The 25,774-nt window shown below is 42.5% G+C and overlaps 1 protein-coding gene across 5 annotated transcripts in view; it reads right to left on the bottom strand.

The window, feature by feature from the left end:
* Nucleotides 1-25,774, bottom strand: part of LOC132380377 (importin subunit alpha-7) — a 144,123-nt gene that overhangs the window by 99,459 nt on the left and 18,890 nt on the right. For 4 of the 5 annotated variants that reach the window (XR_009507749.1, XM_059949107.1, XM_059949110.1 and 1 more), the window contains exons 2-3: nucleotides 25,457-25,590; nucleotides 15,645-15,740 (exon numbers count right to left, since the gene is read on the bottom strand). Coding sequence is in view for 4 of the 5 variants with exons in the window: in XM_059949107.1 (XP_059805090.1) it covers nucleotides 15,645-15,740; nucleotides 25,457-25,590 (230 nt within the window). In the remaining variant the exon portion in view is untranslated. Of the gene's footprint in view, nucleotides 1-15,644; nucleotides 15,741-17,979; nucleotides 18,068-25,456; nucleotides 25,591-25,774 lie in introns of those variants that run through there. The other variant, XM_059949109.1, reaches the window with a different exon arrangement.

The raw sequence follows: 25,774 nt of genomic DNA, 5'->3' as shown, positions 1-25,774 counted from the left end.
GGGATTTCTGCAGTACATCCACAAGGGGTTCTTGAAACAGTCAGTAGAGAGTCCAGTTAGAGGAAAAAATATATTGGGAAAATTCTTTCTCAATAACCAACCAGCTCCCCTCCACCACCACCCTTCTCTGTCCTGGCAGAACTGATCCTCACCTTCAACAACTTTTCTTTCAGCTCCTCCCAATTTCTCCAGGCTTGAGGGGTAGCCATGAGCACTCATATGGGCCCAGCTACGTCTACCGTTTTGTAGGCTATATAGAACAATCCACGTTCCAAGTCTTCCCCGGTAATACTTCACAACTCATGCACCAATTGACAACTGCATCAGTGCTGCAATCATCACCTACCAGTTTTGTGGTAAAATCACAACTTGCCACTTTTCAATCCATGCCCAAATGTCATCTAGTTCAGTTGCCTGCACATATGAGGTGCTTCATTTGCTGACAATAGAATTGAACATAGTTCTGGTCATTCCATTACATGAAGGATGCAGAATGAATTCATCAGGACTTTGCTTGGACGAGAGAGTATCAGCTATACAGAGAGGTCGGCCAAAATAGGATCATGTTCTCTGGCTAGCTGAGGCCCAATCCAGAGTGCATCTGGTGTCTCTGTTTTCACAGTTTCTTCCAAGTTGGGTTCAACACCTGGGGAAGCAGAGCAAGTAGTGATTTTCCTGATGCCATGAAACTTCTTTAGAAGATGCTGACAACTGCTAATGTCACTCCTACAGTCCTGATCAAAATGCTACAGAACCTAGGCCTCTGTACCTCCCTCTGCAACTGGATCCTTGGCTTCCTAACCGGAAAACCACAATCTGTGCAGATTGGTAATAATGTCTCCTCCTCACTGAGGATTAACAATGGCTCAACTTCAGGGATGTCTGCTTAGTTCATGGCTCTACTCTCTCTATACCCATGACTGTGTAGTTAGGCACAGCTCCAATGGCATCTATAAATTTGCTGATGATACAACCACTGTTGGCAGAGTTTCAGAAGGAGACGAGAGGGCATAAAGGAGCGAGATATGCCAGCTAAAAAAGATGTGTAGCAGCAACAAACTTGCACTCAATATTAGTAAGACCAAAGAACAGATTGTGGACTCCTGAAACTGTCAGACGAGGCAGCAATCTCTCAATATCTCATTAAAAATCAAACCTGGTTTGAACATATCGATGCAGCTATAAAGAAGGCAAGACAGCAGCTATATTTCATTAGGAGTTTGAAGAGATTTGGTTTATCACCTAAAATACTTGAAAACTTCTACAGATGTACCATGGAGAACATTCTGACTGGCTACATCACTGGATGGTAGGGTGAGTGGGGGGCTAGCAGGTGGAGGGTACTGCACTGGATTGAAGGAAGCTGTAGAGAGTTGTAAAATTCATCAGTTCCATCATGGGTTCTAGTCTCCATAGTATCCAAGACAGCTCAAGCGTCTCAGAAAGGTGTCATTCATCAAGAACCCCCACCACCCAGCACAGGCCCTCTTTTCATTGTTACCAGAAGGAAGGAGCTACAGAAGCCTGAAGGCACACACTCAGCGATTTAGGAACAGCTTCTCACACTCTGCTATCCAATATCTAAATAGACACTGAACCCATGAACACTCTCACTACTTTTTTTTAAAATTTCTGTTTTGTACTACTTATTTTAACTATTTAATATAAATATGTAATTACTGAAATTCAGGTTTTTTTAAAAGATTTATCATTTATTACATTGTACTGCTGCTGCTAAGTTAACAAGTTTCACGACATATGATAGTGATATTAAACCTGATTCTGATTTTCTCCTAATGGAGGGGTCTAACGTACTATTTATATAATTCAATTAATAAGACTATGTCAAGCTGTTGTTCAATTCTCTGTAGGACAGCTTTTCTGTTTCAGATGTTACGAATGAGGTGCAACTCTGATGGGCAGAAGGGTACAGAATCACCAATGCCCACCCCCCCCCCTTCTGAGAATCGCAAGATCGCTATTATTTCGGGTATGATACCCAGGAAATGAGAGATACACAGCATGTCAGGAAATGAGAGAGAGAGACAACGCCAGAATACACAAGGTGGAATGTCTCCTATTGACAAAGAGAGAGATTACTGCTATTGTCTCATTAAGGAGGAATTGTGTATTGAGTACTGTACTATTCATTGAAACCCCTCAGGGGGCAGCCAGAGTGGTCTGGTTGAGGGATTGCATCATCCCAACCTGATTGACACCTGAGACCGCGTGAGTGAGAATAAAAGTAGGGTCTGGGGAACACCCTTCAGACGCACCAGGAGAAACGCTACGAGACTGGTGGGGGCTTGTGTGTGTGTCCACCCTTGCCTGGGTGACAAGTCCACCACAGAACGGTCTAGCTAAAGGGGTCCTACGTGAATGGCCATAACAACAACGAATCAAAGGATCCAGATCGTAAAAGGAAAGTCGGCAAGTTAATAGCTGTTACTGCTTTTTCTCTCTCTCCAACAATTGCAACACCGCGAGCAACAACGACTGCTGCCTGTATGAACTGAACTGAACTTTATATTTCCATCAGACAATTCATTATCCCCTAGACAACGATAGAGCTTATTTCTTATTGATTATCATTATACCCGCACTTTTAGGTTTCGTATTGATGACTGTTACGAACCCCGTAATTAGGTGTCTTACCAGCAAAGGTAGGAGTAGCCATTGAAGTCTGATGATACTATTTTTAACAGTATTTATTAGTAAAAATACACAAAAATAATATCAATGCAAATATACAGATAATATACGTCATCAATACTAAACCTAAAAGTGCGGGTATAAAAATCATCAATAAGAAATGAGCTCTATCGTTGTCTAGGGGATAATGAATTGTCTGATGGAAATATAAAGTTCAGTTCAGTTCATACAGGCTGCAGTCGTTGCTGATCACCATGTGGCAATTGTTGGAGAGAGAGAGAGAAAAAAACTTGCCGACTTTCCTTGTTACGATCTTAATCCGTATCCGTCCATTAGCTAGACCGTTCCGTGGAGGACTCGTCACCCAGGCAAGGGTGGACACACACACATGCCCCCACTGGTCTCGTAGCGTCTGTCCTGGTGCGTCTGAGGGATGTTCCCCAGACCCTACTTCTATCCTCACTCACAGGGTTTCAGGTGTCAATCAGGTTGGGATGATATAATCCCTCAACCAGACCACTCTGGCTGCCCCCTGAGGGGTTTCAATGAGTAGTACAGTACTCAATACACAATTCCTTCTCCAAGAGACAATAGCAGTAATCAGTAGTTCCGTTCCGCTTTTGTGAGAAGGAGACATTCCACTTTTTGTGTATTCCTGCGTTGTCAATAACAACTGCCTTTTCTGTTATCCTGTGTGTGTCTCTCTCTCTCTCTCTCTCTCTCTCATTACTGACATGATGTGTATCTCTCTCATTTCCTGGGTATCAGACCAGAAATAATAGCGATCTTGCGATTCTCAAAGGGTGGGGGGGGCGGGCACTGGCGATTCTGTACCCTTCTGCCCATCACATTTGCTCCTCATTCGTAACACCCCCATCCTTCTAAGGATTTTTACCACGGGGAAAAATTAACTACCACAGAGTCTTACAGAATTTCAGAATCTAACACAATACAAGAGAGTTTTATTTCCACTACAGAGTAATACAGTTATACATTCAATTTAGCATCTGAACATTTAGCGATTACATTGTCACTTCCTTTAATATCTTAATATCTTGTACCTTAATAAATTCCTGTAGCATCAGACCCCAATTCAATAACCACCCATTTTTTATTCCTCTTCTTCAGCAAAACAAAACTAGAGCTGTGATCTTAGCTTACGAGTATATTACAAAAGTTTATGCAAATACTAATCTTTATTTTACTTTCAAACTTAACAGGCAATCTTCCATGGTGTTGTCTTTATTATTTACATGCTTTGTCGAAATCCCTTAAAAACAGATCCTGTGATTTACAGTGGCATTTCGTCAACCTTTGCCCCATTTCCAGTTAACTCTCACGTGGTTAGCTTGCTTACCAGTGTGGAATAGGCTTTTGCATACTCCTTTCATAGGAGTTAATTTTATCAACAATGTTTTCCAAACTTAGCCCATCATCTGAACTTCCACACAATTCCTTTTTTTAAGCAAGTCGTTAGTTTTATCTTCAGGACCCTTCATTCTATTAGTTTTCAGTTTAATATCTGCAAGCGATCCCTCTTTGTCCAAACATTTCAAATTCTGCCTCTTCACAGCATGCCCTTGAATAACATTAGCGAGTGGGGCACCTTTACATTCCAAATCAAACTGTAATTGATTCGCAGGCACCTTGTTAACAAGCCATTGTTCCTTCAGCCTGGTTACTGCTTCTGACACCAATCCAGACTTTAAATTTTCTTCATTCAATTTAGGAACTACACTTTTCGCTTCTCCTTCAATAATAATATCCACATCACCACCTTTTATCTCCTCACTAACTTTTAACACACCTTCAAACATAAACAACTGGGAATTCTCACTTCCCACTAGTACCAAGGTTAACCCTTTCTTCACTGAACCAAGTCCATCTGACCCAAAAGGACTGCACTCCTTTTTAACTGAATCAGATACCTCAGACTTTTCCTGAGTTTCATTACTAGGTTCAGTACCATGTGCATCCACATCTTGAACACACTCAAATGGGACATCTGCCTCTTCCAGGCTTTCAATACCAGTCCCCTTTTCAAATTCTAAGTTCCCCTGATCCTCCCAGTTACTCTCCGGGCAACTCCCTTCCGGAGTAAACTCAACCCTGTGGGCTGAAACAACCTCATCTGCCAACCCAGCAGACTCCTTCAAGGTAATGGCATCCTTTTCATCTAGGACTGCCCTTATTTCATTATCGGGAACACATTTAAAATTTTCAACTTCTTCAAACAGTTCTGTCAAGCCAGAGAGATCATCCACGTCCAACCCTGGACCTTTTAACAGCCTTATCTGTTTCTCATTTTTACTCCGTGCCTCTATAAATCTCCTCCTGGCTAAGGGTAGGTCTACCTCCTCTCCTTTACTCTCTTTCACCTCCCTACTCTCCGTTTTACCATCCCCTAACCCCTCTTGGTACAGGGTCTGTAAAAACGCCTCAGCCAAATCCACAAAGGACTCATTTAAACTGGTCTCTTTCTCAGCTGCCTTTCTCGACATGCTGCGAGTGGTCGCGCATGCGGGATAGATCTTGGAACCTAAGGGCGGGTCCTCAACACTTACAGGCTTGCTCATCAGCTTAATTGCTGACCATACCTCACCACCTGCTAAATCATTACCCAGAAGGACGTCCACACCTTCTCTCGGGAATTCTGATCGCACCCCTATTTCACCTGGTCCAGATACCAGATCACAATTTATAATGATCCTATGCAAAGGTACAGCTTCTGTCCCTTTTCCAATACCTCTCAAAGCTACCTTTCCAGTCTCAGGACCAAAATCTAGTACTACTGAGAATCAATGACTGCTCAGCTCTAGTATCTCTCCAGATCCGCAATGGAACTGGTGCTTCTCCCTCTTTCACAGACACGGTCCCTTCTGAAATAAATTTCTCACGCCCCTCTCATATTCTATCCATCTGGGGCTTTCTCGTCGATTTGCTGATCGACACAATACATCCTGTAGGGACTGCTGCTTTCCCTTTTCCTGTCTCCTTCCTCGGAGCAAAGCACTTAGATGCAATTTGACCCACCTTTCCACAATTAAAACAGGTCAAGCCAGGAACCCTCCTGCCATCTTGCCTTTCTTCCTCCTTACTTTTACCATTAGCTCCCGGCTAAATTTCTGCCTCAGTCGGCAATCTTTCTCTACCGTTCCTACGGTCATTCTGGTAACTCTTAGTAGAGGAAAACTTTGTCTTGTGGGTTAGGGCATATTCATCTGCGAACCTGGCAAATTCGGATATGGACTTATTCGGCTTCTCGTTCAAATACAACCAGATATCATCCGAAACACAACCTTTAAATTCCTCAATCAGAATTAACTCCTTGAAACGCCGAAAATCCTCTTCCACCCTTTCTGTCGCACACCAACGATTCAAGAGCACACCCTTCTCATAGACAAACTCTGCATACGTCTGATTCCACATGTTCTTTAAGTCTCTGAACTTTTGTCTATAGGTCTCAGGTACCAATTCATAGGCCCGAAGAATGGCCTGTTTAACTTCCTTGTAATTCTCATACTCCTCCTCCTCCACAGACAACGCCGCATATGCCTGATGCGCCTTCCCTTTTAACACACTTTGTAACAACGCCACCCACTGATCTCTGGGCCACTTCTGATTCACTGCCACCTTTTCAAAATGCAAGAAATAACTATCAACATCCATCTCCTCGAACGGAGGTAATAACTTAAACTCCCTACTAACATTAAACCTCTCCTCTCGGTCTGGCCCTTGAGCTCTTTGCTCTTGCCTTAACTTCTCCATGTCCAGCTCATGCTGCCTCTGCTTCTCCTTCTCCTCATACTCCCTCTGCTTTTCAGCTCTTTCCTTCTCCTTTTCAGCTGCTTCCAGCTGTTTTAACTTAATTTCATGCTCTAACCGTAATTTTTCCAACTCTAACTGAGCCGTCCCAATAGCTGGTACCTTTTCAGGGATATTTTCCAATACCTCAGCCGAAAACACATTCGTCTCAATATAATACTGAGTTATGGCCCTCCGCATCTCCCACTTTTTCATTGACGACCTCATCTCTGCGAGATTTAGTGCTTTCGCAATATTTACCAAGTCCATCTTTGTGGCTTCCTCCAGCGCCTTCAAAGTCGGGTTTTGTGCAAATTCGTCTACGTCCATCTTTGCTGGTTTCCCGTCTGGCTACCCGCGCAACCAGATCCAAGTCTGGACTTAAAAGCTCGATTCACTGGCCCTCCAATTTGGTATCAAATCTCGAGATGAGGCCCCAAGTTGTTACGAACCCCGTAACTGGGTGTCTTACCAGAAAAGATGGGAGTAGCCGTTGAAGTCTGATGATATTATTTTTAACAGTATTTATTAGTAAAAATACACAAAAATAATCATCAAAAAAATCATCAATAAGAAATGAGCTCTATCATTGTCTAGGGGATAATGAATTGTCTGATGGAAATATAAAGTTCAGTTCAGTTCATACAGGCTGCAGTCGTTGCTGATCACCATGTGGCAATTGTTGGAGAGAGAGAGAGGGAGAAAAACTTGCCGACTTTCCTTGTTACGATCTTGATCCGTATCCGTCCTTTAGCTAGACCGTTCCGTGGAGGACTTGTCACCCAGGCAAGGGTGGACACACACACAAGCCCCCACCAGTCTCGTAGCGTCTCTCCTGGTGCATCTGAGGGGTGTTCCCCAGACCCTACTTTTATCCTCACTCACAGGGTCTCAGGTGTCAATCAGGTTGGGATGATACAATCCCTCAACCAGACCACTCTGGCTGCCCCCTGAGGGGTTTCAATAAATAGTACAGTACTCAATACACAATTCCTTCTCCAAGAGACAATAGCAGTAATCTGTGGTTCCGTTCCGCTTTTGTTAGAAGGAGACATTCCACTTTTTCTGCATTGTCAATAACAACTGCCTTTTCTGTTATCCTGCGTCTCTCTCTCATTACTGACATGATGTGTATCTCTCTCATTTCCTGGGTATCAGACCTGAAATAATAGCGATCTTGCGATTCTCAAGGGGGGGGGGGTGGGCATTGGCGATTCTGTACCCATCTGCCCATCAGATTTGCTCCTCATTCGTAACATGATGTATGTTATCTGTATATTTGCATTGTTATTATTTTTGTGTATTTTTACTAATAAATACTGTTAAAAATATTATCATCAGACTTCAACAGCTACTCCTATCTTTGCTGGTAAGACACCCAGTTACGGGGTTCGTAACACAGACACTTGCCCCCATATCTTTGCAAGGTCCCTAAATTGGGAATAAAGTCACCATGTCCACACTGATGCCAGGTGACTACTCCAGTATTATTTCTTCTCCATTTAAATAAGGGATTTACTTGAATTACTTGTTAGATTTAAAAGTCCATAAAATTTAAAAGTCAACCACATGCAGGCCACATGGTGCAAGGATAACAGATTTTCTCCCCTGGACATTAGTGAAGTAAACAGATTTTGTGTTTTTTTTTATAGCAGCTTGGTAGTTTCTTATTGCAGTGAGATGTGGCCTTGGTTCTCTGGATTACTTGTCAACATTTTTAAGGACACCTTCCATCGCTTTGCTGATGATGGAAAGCAAAATGATCCACAGCATTTCCAGTGCTCTCATCTATTTCCTACTGTGACATGGAGTGAATCCAATTCAACAGAAGTCTTACTTCTGTGATGGAGAGAATCTCAGAAGGACGCCGAGACAGACCATCCAATTCAGCACTTATCAACATGGCTGCAAAAGCCTAAAAAATGTAAGGAAACTCAAACCAGAGTCCTCGGGAGTACAGAACAGATAGAGAGTGCAACAGAACTTGAAAGGGAGATGGATAACTGATGCCAAAAGGTGAGAAAGCCTGTAAGGACAGAAGATTGACTGACTAGCAGGAGGCAGAGTGGGAATAAAGGAGGCCTTTTCTAGTTGGCTGCCAGTGTCGAGAGGTGTGCCGCAGAGATTGGTGTTGGGACCGCTTCTTTTTGCGTAATATGTCAATGACTTCGATGATGGAATTGTTAGCTTTGTGGCCAAGTTTGCAAATTATACAAAAATAGGCGAAGGGGCAGGTAGTGTTAAGGAAGCAAAGAGTCTGCAGGAGGAGTGAGATAGATTAGGAGAATGGGCAAGGAAGTGGAAGATAAAATATAGTGGACGGAACTATATGGTCATGCACTTTGGTAGAATGAGTAAGGGCAGAGACTATTCTCTGAACAGGGAGAAAATTTAAAACTCAGAGGTCCAAGGGGACCTGGGAGTCTTCATGCAGGATTTCCTAAAGGTTAACTTGCAGGCTGAGTTGGTGGTAAGGAAGGCAAGTGCAATGTTGGCATTCATTTCAAGACAACTAGAATATAAGAGTGAGGATGTGATGCTGAGGCTTTATAAGGCACTGGTCAGAACACACTTCGAGTACTGTGAGCAGTACACAGACAGAGAGACATACTTTATTGATCCCGAGGGAAATTGGGTTTCGCTACAGTTGCACCAACCAAGAATAGTGAAGAAATATAGCAATATAAAACCATAAATAATTAAATAATAATAAGTTAATCATGCCAAGTGGAAATAAGTCCAGGGCCAGCCTATTGGCTCAGGGTGTCTGACACTCTGAGGGAGGAGTTGTAAAGTTTGATGGCCACAGGTAGGAATGACTTCCTATGATGCTCAGTGTTGCATCTCGGTGGAATGAGTCTCTGGCTGAGCGTACTCCTGTGCCTAAGCAGTACATTATGGAGTGAATGGGAGTCATTGTCCAAGATGGCATGCAACTTGGACAGCATACTCTTTTCAGACACCACCGTCAGAGAGTCCAGTTACACCCCCACAACATCACTGGCCTTACGAATGAGTTTGTTGATTCTGTAGGTGCCTGCTACCCTCAGCCTGCTGCCCCAGCACACAACAGCAAACATGATAGCACTGGCCACCACAGCCTTGCAGAACATCCTCTGCATCGTCCGGCAGATGTTAAAGGACCTCAGTCTCCTTAGGAAATAGAAACGGCTCTGACCCTTATAGACAGCCTCAGTGTTCTTTGACCAGTCCAGTTGGCAGATGAGGTTGTTTCAGCCCGCGGGGTTGAGTTTACTCCGGAAGGAAGTTGTCCAGAAAGTAGCTGGGAGAATCAGGGGAAATTAGAATTTGGACCGGCTACGGGTATTGAAAGCCTGAAAGAATGGAGTTAACATATAAGGAGTGTTTGATGGCTCTGAGCCTGTACTCGCTGGAGTTTAGAAGAATGAGGGATGATCTCATCAATACTTATCAATTATTGAAAAGTCTGGATAGAGTTGTCATGGGAAGAATGTTTCCTCCAGTGGACAAGTCTTGGACTAGAGGACACACACTCAGAATAGAGGAACATCCATTTAGGACAGAGATGAAAAAGAATTTCTTTAGCCAAAGGGTGGTGAATCTGTGGAATTCATTGCACAGACAGCTGTGAAGGCCAAGAATTGGGTATACTGAATTCAAAACAGAGGTTGATATAGGTTCTGGATTAATTAGCGCATCAAACATAACATCATAATTTCATGTTCTACCAGCTCCTCAGTTTTCAGTGACTGACATACAAGGAAACTCTGATCCTTTTGAATGCCAATGCTATCCAATTTTTTTTTAAAAACGTTTTCTGCTGAGGTGGTAAACACAGAACAGAATGGCTCTTCAGCCCACCCATGTTCATGCTAACCATCTACACCAGTCACATTTCCCTGCTTTACGGAGCATCCTTCAATGCTGTGCCTATTTAACTACCCGTCTAAATGTCCACTTCATTGTACATGATTCCATCACTTCTGGCAGTGAAAGCATTCTGATTTTCTAACCTCTTTCTCTTACAATTTTATCTATCTCTACCAGGTAACCTCTCAGATCCTTCACTCCATGTAAAACAATCCAGCCTATCCAGTCCCTACCTATAACTGATGTCTTGCAATCCAAACAGTATCTTACATTTTTCTGCATTTTCCTTTTTCTGTCATATTGCAGCCCACTCACTCTGCTTGTCCATGTACAGCTGAAGCTTTTTTAAAGCAGACTACAACACAGCCCCAGCAAACCACAATGTTGTGCTGAACCTTTAAAATTACTCTGAAATCAACCTAACCTTTCCCTCCTACATGGCCTATTATAATCCATTTTCCTACATCCATGTGCCTATCTAAGTGTCTCTTAAATTTAAATCTCTTAAATATCCCTAAAGTATCTACCTCTTCCTTCACCACTGCCAGTGTATTCCAGACACCTACTACTCTCTGTGTAACAGACCTTCTTCTGACATTTCCCATTAATTTTCACTTACCTTAAGCACGTGTTCTCTGGTGTGGCCACTGCCTTCCTGGGAAAAAGGAGATATATCCACTCTGTCTATGCTTCTTCTAATCTTCCAGACCTCTATCAAGTCATCTGTCATTCTGTCACTTAAATGAGAAAAGTCCCAACTTAATGAACTTAACCTTTCTTCATGACATGCTTTCTAATCCTAATCCAGGCAGTGTCCAGGTAAATCTCCTCTGCACCCTCTCTAAAGTTTCCTATAATGAGGCAACCAGAACAGAACACAATATTCCAAATGTAATCTAACCAGAGTTTTATACAGCTGCAATCTCCGACTGATGAAGTCCAACGCACACAAAACACCTTCTTAACTACCCTATTAATCTGCTCAGCAACTGTGAGAGATGTGCACACTACCCTAAGATCCCTCTGTTCTTCCACACTGCTGGGAATCCAGCCATTCACCTTGCACTTAGTCTTAAAGTTTAATCCTCCAAAAATGAATCAACTCACACTTTTCCAATTGAACTCCATCGATGACTTGTCTGCCCAACTCTACATCCTGTCTGTATCCCATTGTAACCAACAACCACCATCTACAGCACCACCAACCTTCGTGACATCAGCAAACATACCAACACACCCCTCAAACTCGTCATCCTACTCATTACTAAAAACCACAAAGAGCAGGGCTCCCAGAACAGATCCCTACAGAAAGCCACTAGTCACCAACCTTCCAGACAGAATACTCTCCATCTACTACTATATTCTACCTTCTATCAGCAAGCCAGTTCTGAATCCACACAGCCAGGTCTCCGTGGATCCCACTTCTCATGACTTTCCAGATGACTTTGTCAAACACCTTACTAAAATCCATATACACATTTTTTACTTCTATATTATGTTTAGCATTGTACTGCCACTGCTAAATTAATCAGAATTCAGAATCAGGTTTATGATCACTGGCATGTGACGTGAAATTTGTTAACTTAGCAGCAGTAGTTTAATGCAATACATAATCTAGCAGAGAGAGAAAAATAATAAAAAAACATAATAATAAACAAGTAAATCAATTATGTGTATTGAATAGAATATACATGTTTTCTGCAAAAACAGAAATATTGTATATTTTAAAAAGTGAGGTAGTGTCCAAAGCTTCAAAGTCCATTTAGGAAACAGATGGCAAGGGGAAAAAGCTGTTCCTGAATTGCTGAGTGTGTGCCTTCAGGCTTCTGTACCTCCTACCAGATGGTAACAGTGAGAAAAGAGCATACCATGGGTGCTGGAGGTCTTTAACAATGGACACTGCCTTTCTGAGACATCGCTCCCTAAAGATGTCCTGGATACTTTGTAGGCTAGTGCCTAAGATGGAGCTGACTAGATTTACAACCTTCTGCAGCTTCTTTCAGTCATATGCAGTAGCCCCTCCATACCAGACAGTGATACAGTCTGTCAGAATGCTCTCCACAGTACAACTATAGAAGTTTCATGTCACATGCCGGTGATAATAAACCTGATTCTGATCCTGAATCCATTGCCACACCCGCAAAGCTAACAGCACTGTGAAGGACCACACGCACCCCTCACGCAAACTCTTCTCCCTCCTGTCATCTGGAGAAAGGTACCAAAGCATTCGAGCTCTCACGACTAGACTGGCAACAGTTTCTTCCCCCAAACCATCATACTCCTCAATACCCAGAGTCTAGACTGACATCTACATCATTTATTATTATATTGAAATTTGTCCTCTACTGTGCCTATTGTCTTGTTTATTAATTAATTAGTCATTGTACTGCCCTGCACTGTTTTGTGCATTTTGTGTAGTCCTGTGTAGGTCTGTAGTCTAGTGTAGTTTTTTGTTGTTTCATGTAGCACCATGGTCCTGGAGGAATGCTGTTTCATTTTTACTGTGTACTGTACCAGCAGTTTATGGTCGAAATGACAATAAAAAGCAACTTGACTTGACTTCATCAATTTGTTATGTATCTCTTTGAAAAACTCAATTAGGCTCATGTAGATCAATCTTCCCTTCACAAAGTCATGCAGACTATCCCTGATTAGATGCTTCTCCAAATGCTGGTAAATCCCATCCATAAGACTCAATGGTCAAGTCAGGTCACTTCTTATTGTCATTTCGACCATAACTGCAGGAACAGTACATAGTAAAAATGAGACAACATTTTTCAGGACCATGGTGTTACATGACACAGTACAAAAACTACACTACAGACCTACCCAGGACCACATAAAGTACACAAACGGTGCAGGCATTACAATAAATAATAAACAAGACAATAGGGCAGTAAGGTGTCAGTCCAGGCTCTGGGTATTGAGGAGTCTGATAGTTTAGGGGAAGAAACTGTTACATAGTCTGATCGTGACAGCCTGAATGCTTCGGTGCCTTTTCCCAGATGGCAGGAGGGAGAAGCATTTGTATGAGGTGTGCGTGGGGTCCTTCATAATGCTGCTTGCTTTGCGGGTGCAGTGTGTAGTGTAAATGTCTATAATGGCGGGAAGAGAGACCTCGATGATCTTCTCAGCTGACCTCACTATCCGCTGTAGGGTCTTACGATCTGAGACGGTGCAATTTCCGAACCAGGCAGTGATGCAGCTGCTCAGGATGCTCTCAATACAACCCCTGTAGAATGTGATGAGGATGGGGGGGGGAAAGGAGATTAACTTTCCTCAGCCTTTGCAGAAAGCAGAGACACTGCTGGGCGGGGAGTGGTCACTCCATGCCCTCCTGAAGTCAACAACCACCTCTTTAATTTTGTTCACATTCAGAGACAGGTTGTTGGCTCTGCACCAGTTCGTTAGCCACTGCATCTCCTCTCTGTAAGACAACTCATCATTCTTGCTGATGAGACCCACCATGATCATGTCATCGGCGAACTTGATGATGTGGTTTGAGCTGTGTGTTGCAGCACAGTCATGGGTCAGCAGAGTGAACAGCAGTGGACTGAGCACACAGCCCTAGGGGCCCCCCATGGAGATGCTACCTCCGATCTGGACTGACTGAGATCTTCCAGTCAGGAAGTCTAGAATCCAGTTGCAGAGGGAGGTGTTCAGGCCCAGTAGGCTCAGCCTTATTACCTTTCCGGACCAAATGATCCCTATGACCTTTCTTGAATATTCTCATCACCAGTCACAAGCCCATTTAAGTCCATCTCACCAGCAAATTTGCTAATTTTAGATTTGATTTCATCTAAGTCAGTAATTAAAACTGTGGATAACTGGTGTTCAAGCACCAGTCTCCGTGCCATCTCATTGCAAAAGCCTGATGACCCATTGTTTTCTATCAAACAACTGGTCTATTACTCCCAATTCCATGAGCTCTAATTCATAGACCAATGACCACTTTGGCATCTTATGAACTACCTTCAGAAGATATAAACATCACATTTGGATAGGGACATGGATAGGAACTAAACACAGACAAATAGGATTTGTTCAGTTAGTCAACTTGGTTGGCCTCATTTTCTACAACTCTCTTTCCTGGAGCTCTTTCATCTGCTCTAAGACTAAATCTAGAGAAAATATCAGGTTAATCAAACATGATTTCCTTACCATAAATCCATGTCATCTCTACTGAACTGTATTATTAGTTATTGTGTATCTTGATATCACATCCTTTATTTTGAATTCCACTGTATTGTCTAGTATTGTAGGTTTTTGTAAATAAAAGGACGTGAGGTATTTTATGTTTAAGAAAAACCATAACAACCCTAACAAGTTAACTGAACACAAAGCATGGTAACAGAAATTCATATAATACATCATCACATCAGACCAGCCTCTTAAAGTGAATCCCAACTCAATGTCAGTGGTTGCAAATAATGTACATTTCCACCAATTACATTACCCTATAGTTGAGTTCCTCCTGGGCAAGGCTGCCCTACAGTTTTGATATTAGATTGACAGGTATTTGTTCCTGCCCTCTCCCTTTCTCTTTTCCTACACAGTGTGGCCACATTAGTCACACTCAATGTATTCCAGAATCTATGTAATTCCTCTTATTTCTTTATTCCCCATTATAAATTCTTCCATCTCTACATGCAGGGGATCTACAGTTGTCTTTGAGAGTTCTTTTTCCTTTATCCACATATCAAAAGAAGCTCTTACTATCTGTTTCTATGCTTCTCACTAATTTACTATTGTATTTGTTTGGACATATAGGTTAAAAATATAGTTTGAAAGGCTTCCATGAATACAGGAATCTAGATGTACACTATATTAGGAGTTCTTTTGGTATTGAAGCAATTTAAGAACATTAAAATATGCTTGTTCCTGGGTCTTTGCTGATAAATATAATATAAACCACACTGCATGTTATTTACAGACAATGACACCATGGTACTACACCAAAGCCATCAAGGTAGATGAAGAAGTAGTCCTGAAACATGAGTCAATGGTAATGGATGCCACAACGAATTCCATCACTCCTCCATGCTCTGGTTCTTGTTTTGTCTTGTTCCCTTGAGTTGGCTGTGTTCACTAGGTAGATATGTCTGCTACCAATGTCAAGTTGTGTCACATACAGGTCACAGCAGCATCCTTCTTACCTTGAAGGTTTCACATTTTAAAAAATATTAATAACAACATATTATTCTGTTCTAAAAATTAGAAAAATTATTCAATTTCACAATTCACCATATGAATTCACACCCTAAATGTGGCTAATTACAAACCATTGCCGCCTTGTTACTAGTTAAATTCAGACATACATCATATACTGTTCTTACCCCTGCTGCTGAAGAGCTGACAAATGAATCCATGAGAGGACTTTCAAATGCGGCAGATTCATCATTAATAATTTCCACATTTCTCCTTTTAAACAGCTGGAAAAGAATAAGATTTATCAAATCTCAAGAACTGACAGTTGTGTAAAATAAGTATTTTGTGAAAACTATCAACTGGATACAAGAGTTTCTGATTTTCAGTGATCAGTAGATGAAAAGGTGTAATATTTTAGCTGGAATGACAATCAGAACAGTAATGATTACATTAATGATTTCAATCAAAAAATACTTGCTAGTTTTTAGCATACTTTTAATTCCCTGCCACTAAGACCAAAGAACTGATTGTGGACTTCAGAAAAGGTAAGAGGAAACACACACCTGTCCTCATCAAGGAATCAGAAGTGGAACAAGTGAGCAATTTCAAGTTCCTGGGTGTCAAGATCTGAGTATCTATGTTGGGACCAGAATATCAATGCAGCTATAAAGAAGCACAACAGCAGCTATATTTCATTAGGAGTTTGATGAGATTCAGTATGTCACCAAAGACACTCACAAAGTTCTACCGATGTACAGTGGAGAGCATTCTAATTGGCTGCATTATTATCTGGTATGGGGAGGGAGGTTTGGGGGCTTCTGCACAGGATCGAAATAAGCTGCGAAGAGCTGTGAACTTAGTTAGCTCCATCATGTGCACTAGCCTCCAAAGTATCCAGAGTATCTTCAAGGAGTGATGTCTCAAAAAGGAGGCATCCGTCATTAAAGACCCCCCACCAGCCTGGTCATGCCTTGTTCACGTTGCTACTATCAGGGAGGAGGTATAGGTTAAGGTCCAGACGGCCTATATTCAGCAATTTAGGAATAGCTTCTTCCTCTCTGCCAATTTCTGAATGGACATTGAATCCATGAACACTACCTCATTACTTCTTTAATTTCTATTTTTACTATATAAAATTACTTCTGTAATTCACAATGTATTGCATGGTACTGCTGCTGCTGCTGCTGCAAAGACAACAAATTTCACAACATATGCCAGTGATATTAAACCTGATTCTGATGCTTCTTGCAAGAATGGGCAATCTTGAAGAAGCTCCACTGCTATCTAAAACTCTAAGGGTCTTAGAGACATACGGTGCAGAGACAAACTCTTCAGCCCTTCTGATCCATGTTGTCCAAGATGCTCATCTAAGCCTGTCCCGTGTGCACCACATCCTTCCAAACATCCCTATCTATGTACCCATCCAACTATTTTAATGTACCTGCCTGAACCATTTCCTCTGGCCACTCATTCCACTTACATATCACCCCCTATGAAACAAATCTCTCTCAAACTCCTGTTAAATCTTTCCCCTCACAACTTAAACCTATGCTCTCCAGTTTGTGATTCTTCAAAACTGGGAAATCAACCCCATCTATGCCCCTCATCATTTTATATACCTCTATGAGACCCCAACCATAAGGCAGAGCAGCAAAATTTGGCCAATTAAGAATGCTCTGCATTCAATCATGCCTTCTTTGTGATGACTCTTCTGTGTTGGTTCCAGGACAGATCTTCTGATATGTCAAGGAATTTAACGTTATTGACCCGCTACACCTCTGTTCCCCAAATGAGGACAGGTTCATGGAACCCCAGCATCTTCCTCCTGTAGTGAATAATCAGCTGTTTGGTTCGGTGACGTTGAGTAGAGGTTGCTGTTGTGGCATCGTTCACTCAATTTTCAGCCTCCCTCCTATATGTCAAATCATTGCCACCTTTGTACCAGCAAACAACAGTTGCGAGGTCAAAAAACTTAAATATGGCATTAGAGTTATACTTAGCCTCACACTCATAAGCGTAAAGTGAGTAGAACAGGAAGCTAAGCACCCAGCCTGTGGTGCACTTGTATGGATGGTGAATGTGGAGGAGATGTTGTTGCCAATCTGAACTGCAGTTTGCCAGTGAGGAAATCAAGGATCAAGTTCCACAGGGAGATATTAATACCCAGATCTTGGAGCTTAGTTATAAGTTGAGGGGATGATAGTGTTGAATTCTGAGTGGTAACCAAATGAAGGGCATCCTGATGTATGCCTCTAACTTCAAAGTTCAAAGTACATTTATTATCAAAGTATCTATACTATTTACAACATTGAGATTCATCTTCTTGCAGGATTCAAAATACATTTGTTATCAATTTATGTATAAATTATACAACCTTTGGATTCATCTGCTACAGGCAGCCACAAAGCAAGAAACCTAAAAGAACCCAATTAAAAAAAAGAGCAATATCCAATGTGCAGAGAAAGAGAAAGAATAAAAACACAGATCATGCAAACAATAAAAGCAAGCAAAAGCATTCCATACCAAATTGAGTCCATAGACCAGAGTCCAGAGCAGCCGGAGTAGGCCCATAGCCTCAGTGTCAGTTCATCATATATTGAGACAAATCACCACGAAGCCTGCACACACAAATGCTTAGTAGCTGGGGCAGTCTCACAGACTTAGCACCGCGGGGTGAATATGACAAAAAAGCAAGCAAAGTTGGCTCAACCCTCGTCTCCAGTCCCGACATCACGCTTTTCCAGTCTATCTGGCTGGCATTTAAATCATCCAAACACTGGATTGTCCCCTGCGCTAGGACCCAGACCTTGCCACAACAATACACTCCAGGCCTAGAACTTGCTGCCAAGCCTGAAACTGCTCTGAACTTTCTAATCAGCTTGGTGCTGATCCAAACTCAGTCCCAGTTTAGGTGGACAGGCACGGAAACTCCTCTGCCTCAACTCCTCCGAATTGCTCACTCCAACTTTATCTCCAACACTGACACCATCTCCAATGACTCTGACGATGTCTCAAACATGTTCCATTCCGTTTTGCAACACACAAACACAGCTCATCCCTCAAGTCAGCTTCGTCTTCACTCACCTCTTCATTGTTTGTACACAATGTACCTCAGAAGTGTTATTAATAATGTTTTTAGTCAAATTTCTTGCCTTTTGTACTACCAGCAACCTTTCGCCAGACTTCAGTAGAGCCATCATAGACATGGCATGGAGTAAAGCCAGATCTAACATATAGAGAGGTTTTGAGGAAAGAGCAGCAGAATAAAGGGTGTAAAGGTAGTAAAGTAGAAGGGCTAAAGTGTGTGCACTTCAATGCAAGAAGCATCAGGAACAAAGGTGATGAACTGAGAGCTTGGATACATACATGGAATTATGAAGTAGTGGCCATTACGGAGACTTGGCTGGCACCAGGGCAGGAATGGATTCTCAATATTCCTGGATTTCAGTGCTTTAAAAGAGATAGAGAGGGGGGAAAAGGGGAGGAGGGGTGGCATTACTGGTCAGGAATACTATTACAGCTGCAGAAAGGGTGGGTAATGTAGCAGGATCCTCTTTTGAGTCAATATGGGTGGAAGTCAGGAACAGGAAGGGAGCAGTTACTCTACTGGGGGTATTCTATAGGCCCCCTGGTAGCACCAGAGAAACTGAGGAGCAGATTAGGAGGCAGATTTTGGAAAGGTGCAAAAATAACAGGGTTGTTATCATGGGTGACTTTAACTTCCCTAATATTGATTGGCACTTGATTAGTTCCAAGGGTTTAGATAGGGCAGAGTTTGTTAAGTGTGTCCAGGATGGATTCCTGTCACAGTATTGTGACAGACCGACTGGGGCAAGGGTCGGCAACCCGCGGCTCCGGAGCCCCATGCGGCTCTTTCATCTCTGTGCTGCGGCTCCCCGTAGTTTGTTAGTTTTTGAAATGTAATTCGAAATTTGAAGATTATGGTGATCTTGTACAATCTAAAAACCTTGTGGCGACCCATTTCCTGGCACATCCGAACCGGCTCACAATTAGCCACCGTTCTGGCTAAGGGAGATAGCCTACGGGGGTTTGTGAGTACGTGTCTTTTGGAGCATCCGCGCCCACGGGGACGGGTTGAGGGAGGCTTTAAATCAAGGCTGTTTAGTTCGAATTAAGTTACCTTTGACTGCAGTGTCTTTATTTTAGCGCTGCGTGTAGCCCTACACCGCTACGTGTTTTTTATCGCTATTAATATACATCACCATTGTCAATGCCTGACACCCGCCAGTGCGCGCTTTCTTTTAATTCTTCAATCCAAGGTAGGCTTCCTATGGAGTAACCTTCAACCCAACGCCTTTTTTTCAGAGTTCAAAATGTTTTTGTTGCATGCAGAAATGTAATTTCGTTTTCTCTGCAGGAATTCATCAATTTCATAAATGCAACACATTATAGTTTGTTTATACATAGCATAAAGGCAAAAAAAAACGTTGTATGCAGTGTTATTTCATTTTAAATGTCAAATGGGTTTTGTGGCTCCCAGTGTTTTCTTTTCTGTGGGAAATGGGTCCATATTGGCTCTTTCAGTGGTAAACGTTGCCGACCCCTGGACTAGGGGGAATGCCATACTGGATCAAGTATTAGGTAATGAACTGGGTCAGGTCACAGATCTGTCAGCGGGTGAGCATCTGGGGGACAGTGATCACCGCTCCCTGACCTTTAGCATTATCATGGAAAAGGATAGAATCAGAGAGGATAGGAAAATTTTTAATCGGGGAAGGGCAAATTATGAGGCTATAAGGCAAGAATTTGCGGGTGTGAACTGGGATGATGTTTTTGCAGGGAAATGTACTATGGACATGTGGTCAATGTTTAAGGATCTCTTGCAGGATGTGAGGGATAAATTTGTCCCGGTGAGGAAGATAAAGAATGGTATGGTGAAGGAATCATGGGTGACAAGTGACGTGGAAAATCTAGTCAGGTGGAAGAAGACAGCATACATGAGGTTTAGGAAGCAAGGATCAGATGGGTTTATTGAGGAATATAGGGTATCAAGAAAGGAGATTAAGAAGGGGCTGAGAAGAGCAAGAAGGGGGCACAAGAAGGCCTTGGCGAGTAGGGTAAAGGAAAACCCCAAGGCATTCTTCAATTATGTGAAGAACAAAAGGATGACAGGAGTGAAGGTAGGACCGATTAGAGATAAAAGTGGGAAGATGTGTCTTGAGGCTGTGGAAGTGAGCGAGGTCCTCAATGAATACTTCTCTTCGGTATTCACCACTGAGAGGGAACTTGATGACGGTGAGGACAATATGAGAGAGGTTGATGTTCTGGAGCATGTTGATATTAAGGGAGAGGAGGTGTTGGAGTTGTTAAAATACATTAGGATGGAGAAGTTCCCGGGGCCTGATGGAATATTCCCCAGGCTGCTCCGAGGCAAGGGAAGAGATTGCTGAACCTCGGGCAAGGATCTTAATGTCTTCGTTGTCCACGGGAATGGTACTGGAGAATTGGAGGGAGGCGAATGTTGTCCCCTTGTTCAAAAAAGGTAGTAGGGACAGTCCAGGTAATTATAAACCAGTGAGCCTTACGTCTGTGGTGGGAAAGCTGCTGGAAAAGATTCTTAGGGATAGGATCTATGGGCATTTAGAGAATCATGGTCTGATCAGGGACAGTCAGCATGATTTTGTGAAGGGTAGATCGTGCCTTACAAGCCTGATACAGTTCTTTGAGGAGGTGACCAGGCATATAGATGAGGGTAGTGCAGTGGATATCATCTACATGGATTTTAGTAAGGCATTTTACAAGGTTCCACACGGTAGGCTTATTCAGAAAGTCAGAAGGCATGGGATCCAGGGAAGTTTGGCCAGGTGGATTCAGAATTGGCTTGCCTGCAGAAGGCAGAGGGTTGTGATGGAGGAAGTACATTCAGATTGGAGGGTTGTGACTAGTGGTGTCCCACAAGGATCTGTTCTCGGACCTTTACTTTTTGTGATTTTTATTAACTACCTGGATGTGGGGTTAGAAGGGTGGGTTGGCAAGTTTGCAGATGACACAAAGGTTGGTGGTGTTGTGGATAGTGTAGAGGATTGTCGAAGATTGCAGAGAGACATTGATAGGATGCAGAAGTGTGCTGAGAAGTGGCAGATGGAGTTCAACCCGGAGAAGTGTGAGGTGGTACACTTTGAAAGGACAAACTCCAAGGCAGAGTATAAAGTAAATGGCAGGATACATGGTAGTGTGGAGGAGCAGAGGGATCTGGGGGTACATATCCACAAATCCCTGAAAGTTGCCTCACAAGTAGATAAGGTAGTTAAGAAAGTTAATAGGGTGTTAGCTTTCATAAGTCGAGGGATAGAGTTTAAGAGACACGATGTAATGATTCAGCTCCATAAAACTCTAGTTAGGCCGCATTTGGAGTACTGTGTCCAGTTCTGGTCGCCTCAGTATAGGAAGGATGTGGAAGCATTGGAAAGGGTACAGAGGAGATTTACCAGGATGCTGCCTGGGTTAGAGAGCATGGATTATGATCAGAGATTAAGGGAGCTAGGGTTTTACTCTTTGGAGAGAAGGAGGATGAGAGGAGACATGATAGAGGTGTACAAGATATTAAGAGGAACAGACAGAGTGGACAGCCAGCGTCTCTTCCCCAGGGCACCACTGCTCAGTACAAGAGGACATGGCTTTAAGGTAAGGGGTGGGAAGTTCAAGGGGGATATTAGAGGAAGGTTTTTCACTCAGAGTGGTTGGTGCGTGGAATGCACTGCCTGAGTCAGTGGTGGAGGCAGAAACACTAGTGAAGTTTAAGAGACCACTAGACAGGTATATGGAGGAATTTAAGGTAGGGGGTTATATGGGAGGCAGGGTTTGAGGGTCAGCACAACATTGTGGGCCGAAGGGCCTGTACTGTGCTGTACTGTTCTATGTTCCATAAACCAGGAAGAAAGCAAAGAAACACGATAGAATCCATGAAAAGCTCCACACAACAAAGACCGTCAACCATCCAACGTGAGGAAGAAAAAGAATAAATCATGCAAACAATAAAAAAGTAAATAAATAATACACAGAACATGAATCGCAGAGTTTCTGAAAGACACGTGGCCAGGTCAGGCCTGAGGCAAGTACAACCATTAAGACTCTTGCACCTTGCACCCAACGGTAGCAGCAAGAAGACAGGGAGAAGGAATGGACTCAGGTGAGGGATGCTGGCTGACACAGAGCAGCGAGCTGAACACTGGTTCATTCTCTGCCCTTGGCCTCAACACCTTAATAACTCAACTGAACACTGGTTCATTTTGTGTTCTCTGGCCTGGGCCTCACTGCTTCAATCTGGCTAGAAGTCCACTTCAGCATTGGCCAACACAGTCATATCTACATTCTTGAATTCACTGAATTCCTCAGGATATCGCAAAAATGCCAGATTGGTAAGATGGTTCAAATGCTCAACTCCCAAAGGGAAGTTACAGGCTTCAGACTGCAGTGATTACAGTCCAGAAAAAGAATATTTCATAGAATAGTTAGTAACTTTGTTAGCTGCTCACAAAATTCCAGTGTGTATCACCAGCGCCATCTTGAGAACATTGTCCAGGTGTTCCAGAGCTGAATGAAGAGCCAATGAAATGGCACCTGCCATTGATCTGTTGTGAGGGTAAGGAAATTGCAGAGGATTCAGGTCACTCCTCAGGTAGGAGTTGATATGTTTCATGAAGCACTTCATCATGCTGGATGTACATACAGTGGCGGTAGAAAGTTTGTGAATCCTGTCGGAGTGGTGGGGAACGAACCAAGTGCAGAGGCCTCCAACAGCCACTCTCACTGTTTCTGGCTCCCGCCATGCTTCAGTATGCGACACTAGGTGTCTACAGGGTTGTGAAAAGTCACACCTCAAAGGTCCCCCACCTAGAATGAACCTGAACATTTCAAAAACATGGCCAATCAGCAAACTCCAAGAACAGGAACACACTACCAGGCAGGACCGCAAATTTTCTCTCCATGGATATTGCCTGATCTGCTCCACTTCTCTGGCAGTTCCTATTTTGATTTCTTCTCAACCATGTATTTTCCATTATTACACTGCAAGTGTTGAGTAACAAGCCAATGCCGTGGAAAGATCAATAATTCAGTTTTTAAAATGCTCATTTTCCCCAGACAATATTTAACAGAATCCTAATGTTAAAGGGCTACAAAGCACAGAAAACAAAGCCATGCTAACCAAGTTCTATAACTGAGAAGCATCAATTACTTTGACCTATAATCACTGTAAACCTTCTTTTTCCGTGCACGTGTCCAAATGCTTTTTAACTGTCATATTGTACTCACTACTAGCTCTTCCTCTGGGATCTCAATGCATACAGCCACCACTACCTGTGTGAAAAAGTTGCCTCTTGGGTTTCTTTTTAATCTTTCTTCTAGCACTTTAAGTCTATGGTCTCTAATTACAGACAGCCTTATTCTGTGGGAAAAACTGCAGATATTCACCTTATCTATACTTCCAAGTTTTTGTAAACCTCCATCTAGTCATTCTTCAGCTTCACACATTCTTGGGAAAAATGCATTAGCTTAACCGTTCTCTCTTAAAACTCAAACCTTCCGGTACAATGCAAATTTTTGCACCCTTGTCAGTTTAATGAAATCTCTTATAGCACAACAACCAGAACTGTACACAGTATTCCAACTGTGACCTTACCAACATATTGTTCAGCTATAACACAGAGTCCAACTCTTATACTCAATATCCTGGTTAATGAAGGCAAACAAGCTAAAAAGTTTTGTTTACTATCTTGTTTACTACAAAATATATTTCTGTGTCCCAAAATTTCTCTGATCAACAACACCCTCTTGGGTCTTACAATTTACTGTGCAAATCCTGCTCCGACTTGTTTAGCCAAAATGCAACAGCTAATATTTATCTGAATTAAACTCTGCTATCCTCAGCCAATTGATCAAGATCTTGCTGGAATCTTCTTTACTGAGCATCACGCCAATTTTACTGTTATTCACAAATTACTAACCATGCCACTTACAAATTGTAAATGTAAATAATGAAGAACAAGTGGACCTAGCAACAAGTAACTGCAATACACGACTGGTCACAGACCGACAATTTGAAAAACAACCATCTACAACCACCCTGTCTCTTATAGTTAAACCAATTTTCTATTCAATTGACTAGCGCCCCACCTAACCTCCCAAACCAACCTTTCATGTAGTGCCTCTTTCCTGTATCTCAGAACCAATAACTTACCAACACTGACATTAGACTCATTGCTCTGCCGTCCCCAGACACCTCCTCGCAGCCTTTTGTAAGGGTACATTAGTAATCCTCTAGTCTCTGAGACCTCACTCATGGCTATGGTGGTAGTGTTATGGTTAGCACGATGCTATTACAGCTCAGGACATTCTGGAGATCAGAGTTCAATTCTGGCACCGTCTGTAAGTAGCCTCTGTACAACCTCCCCGTGGAATGTGTGAGTGCTCCAGTTTCCTCCCACAGTTCAAAGACCTACCAGTTAGGTTAATTCATCAGTGTAAATTTCCCCGTGATTAGGTTTCAGTTAATTGGGATTGTCAGGAGGTTGCTTGAACGGCATGGTTCAAAGGGCCAGAAGAGCCTACTCACATTGTATCACTAAATAAAGTAAATTTCTCTGCAAGGGGATATCTTCCATATGTTACCACAATTTCCTGGGACATACATGTAGGCTCTTTTCAAGACATGTCTGTCAATTTCCTTACATCAACAAGACAAAGGACACCACTTACACCCCTCTTTACATGAGCAGTAAAGCAGTGGAAATCGCAAGCAGTTTTAAACTGCTGGGAGTGCACATCTCACTCAACCTCTCATAGTCCCAGACCACAATCAGGAGAGTTCACTAACACCTTTACTTTAAAGATAGCTGGACTGTACACATCCTTCTACAGATGAACAGTAGTGAGCATCCTGCATCTATAGAAAAGAGTAAACAGTTGATGCTTCAGGCTGAGATCCTTCATCAGTCCTGTGTATTTACACAGTGATCCAAACCAGACTGCAGTGATATACCTGTTGTTCTCGTTTTTGCTTCCTTAGCTGAATCCCTTCTTCCTCTCTTCTCCTACGCATCTCTTCAGGATTTAATGCTTTGTTCTTGTAACGATTCATCCTGTAGTTTTCTTTTGCTGGACTGCTGGTGGTTTCTACAAGCAAAAATTAAAATGAAAATATGCAAAAGCAGTAGCAAACATAACAGGTTAAACAGCATATCTGGAAAGACATTGCAGCACAAGATGTTTTGTCAGAACTGGAAAAGTGTCAAAATGTTAACCCCCTTTCTCTCTCCACAGACACTGCTTAATTTGTTGATATGACAGCATTTTCTCT

This window comes from Hypanus sabinus, chromosome 24 (assembly GCF_030144855.1).
Source record: "Hypanus sabinus isolate sHypSab1 chromosome 24, sHypSab1.hap1, whole genome shotgun sequence".
Lineage (NCBI taxonomy): Eukaryota > Metazoa > Chordata > Chondrichthyes > Myliobatiformes > Dasyatidae > Hypanus > Hypanus sabinus.
The sequence above is the reverse complement of the archived record's forward strand: the minus strand, read 5'-3'. Positions and strand labels throughout refer to the sequence as shown.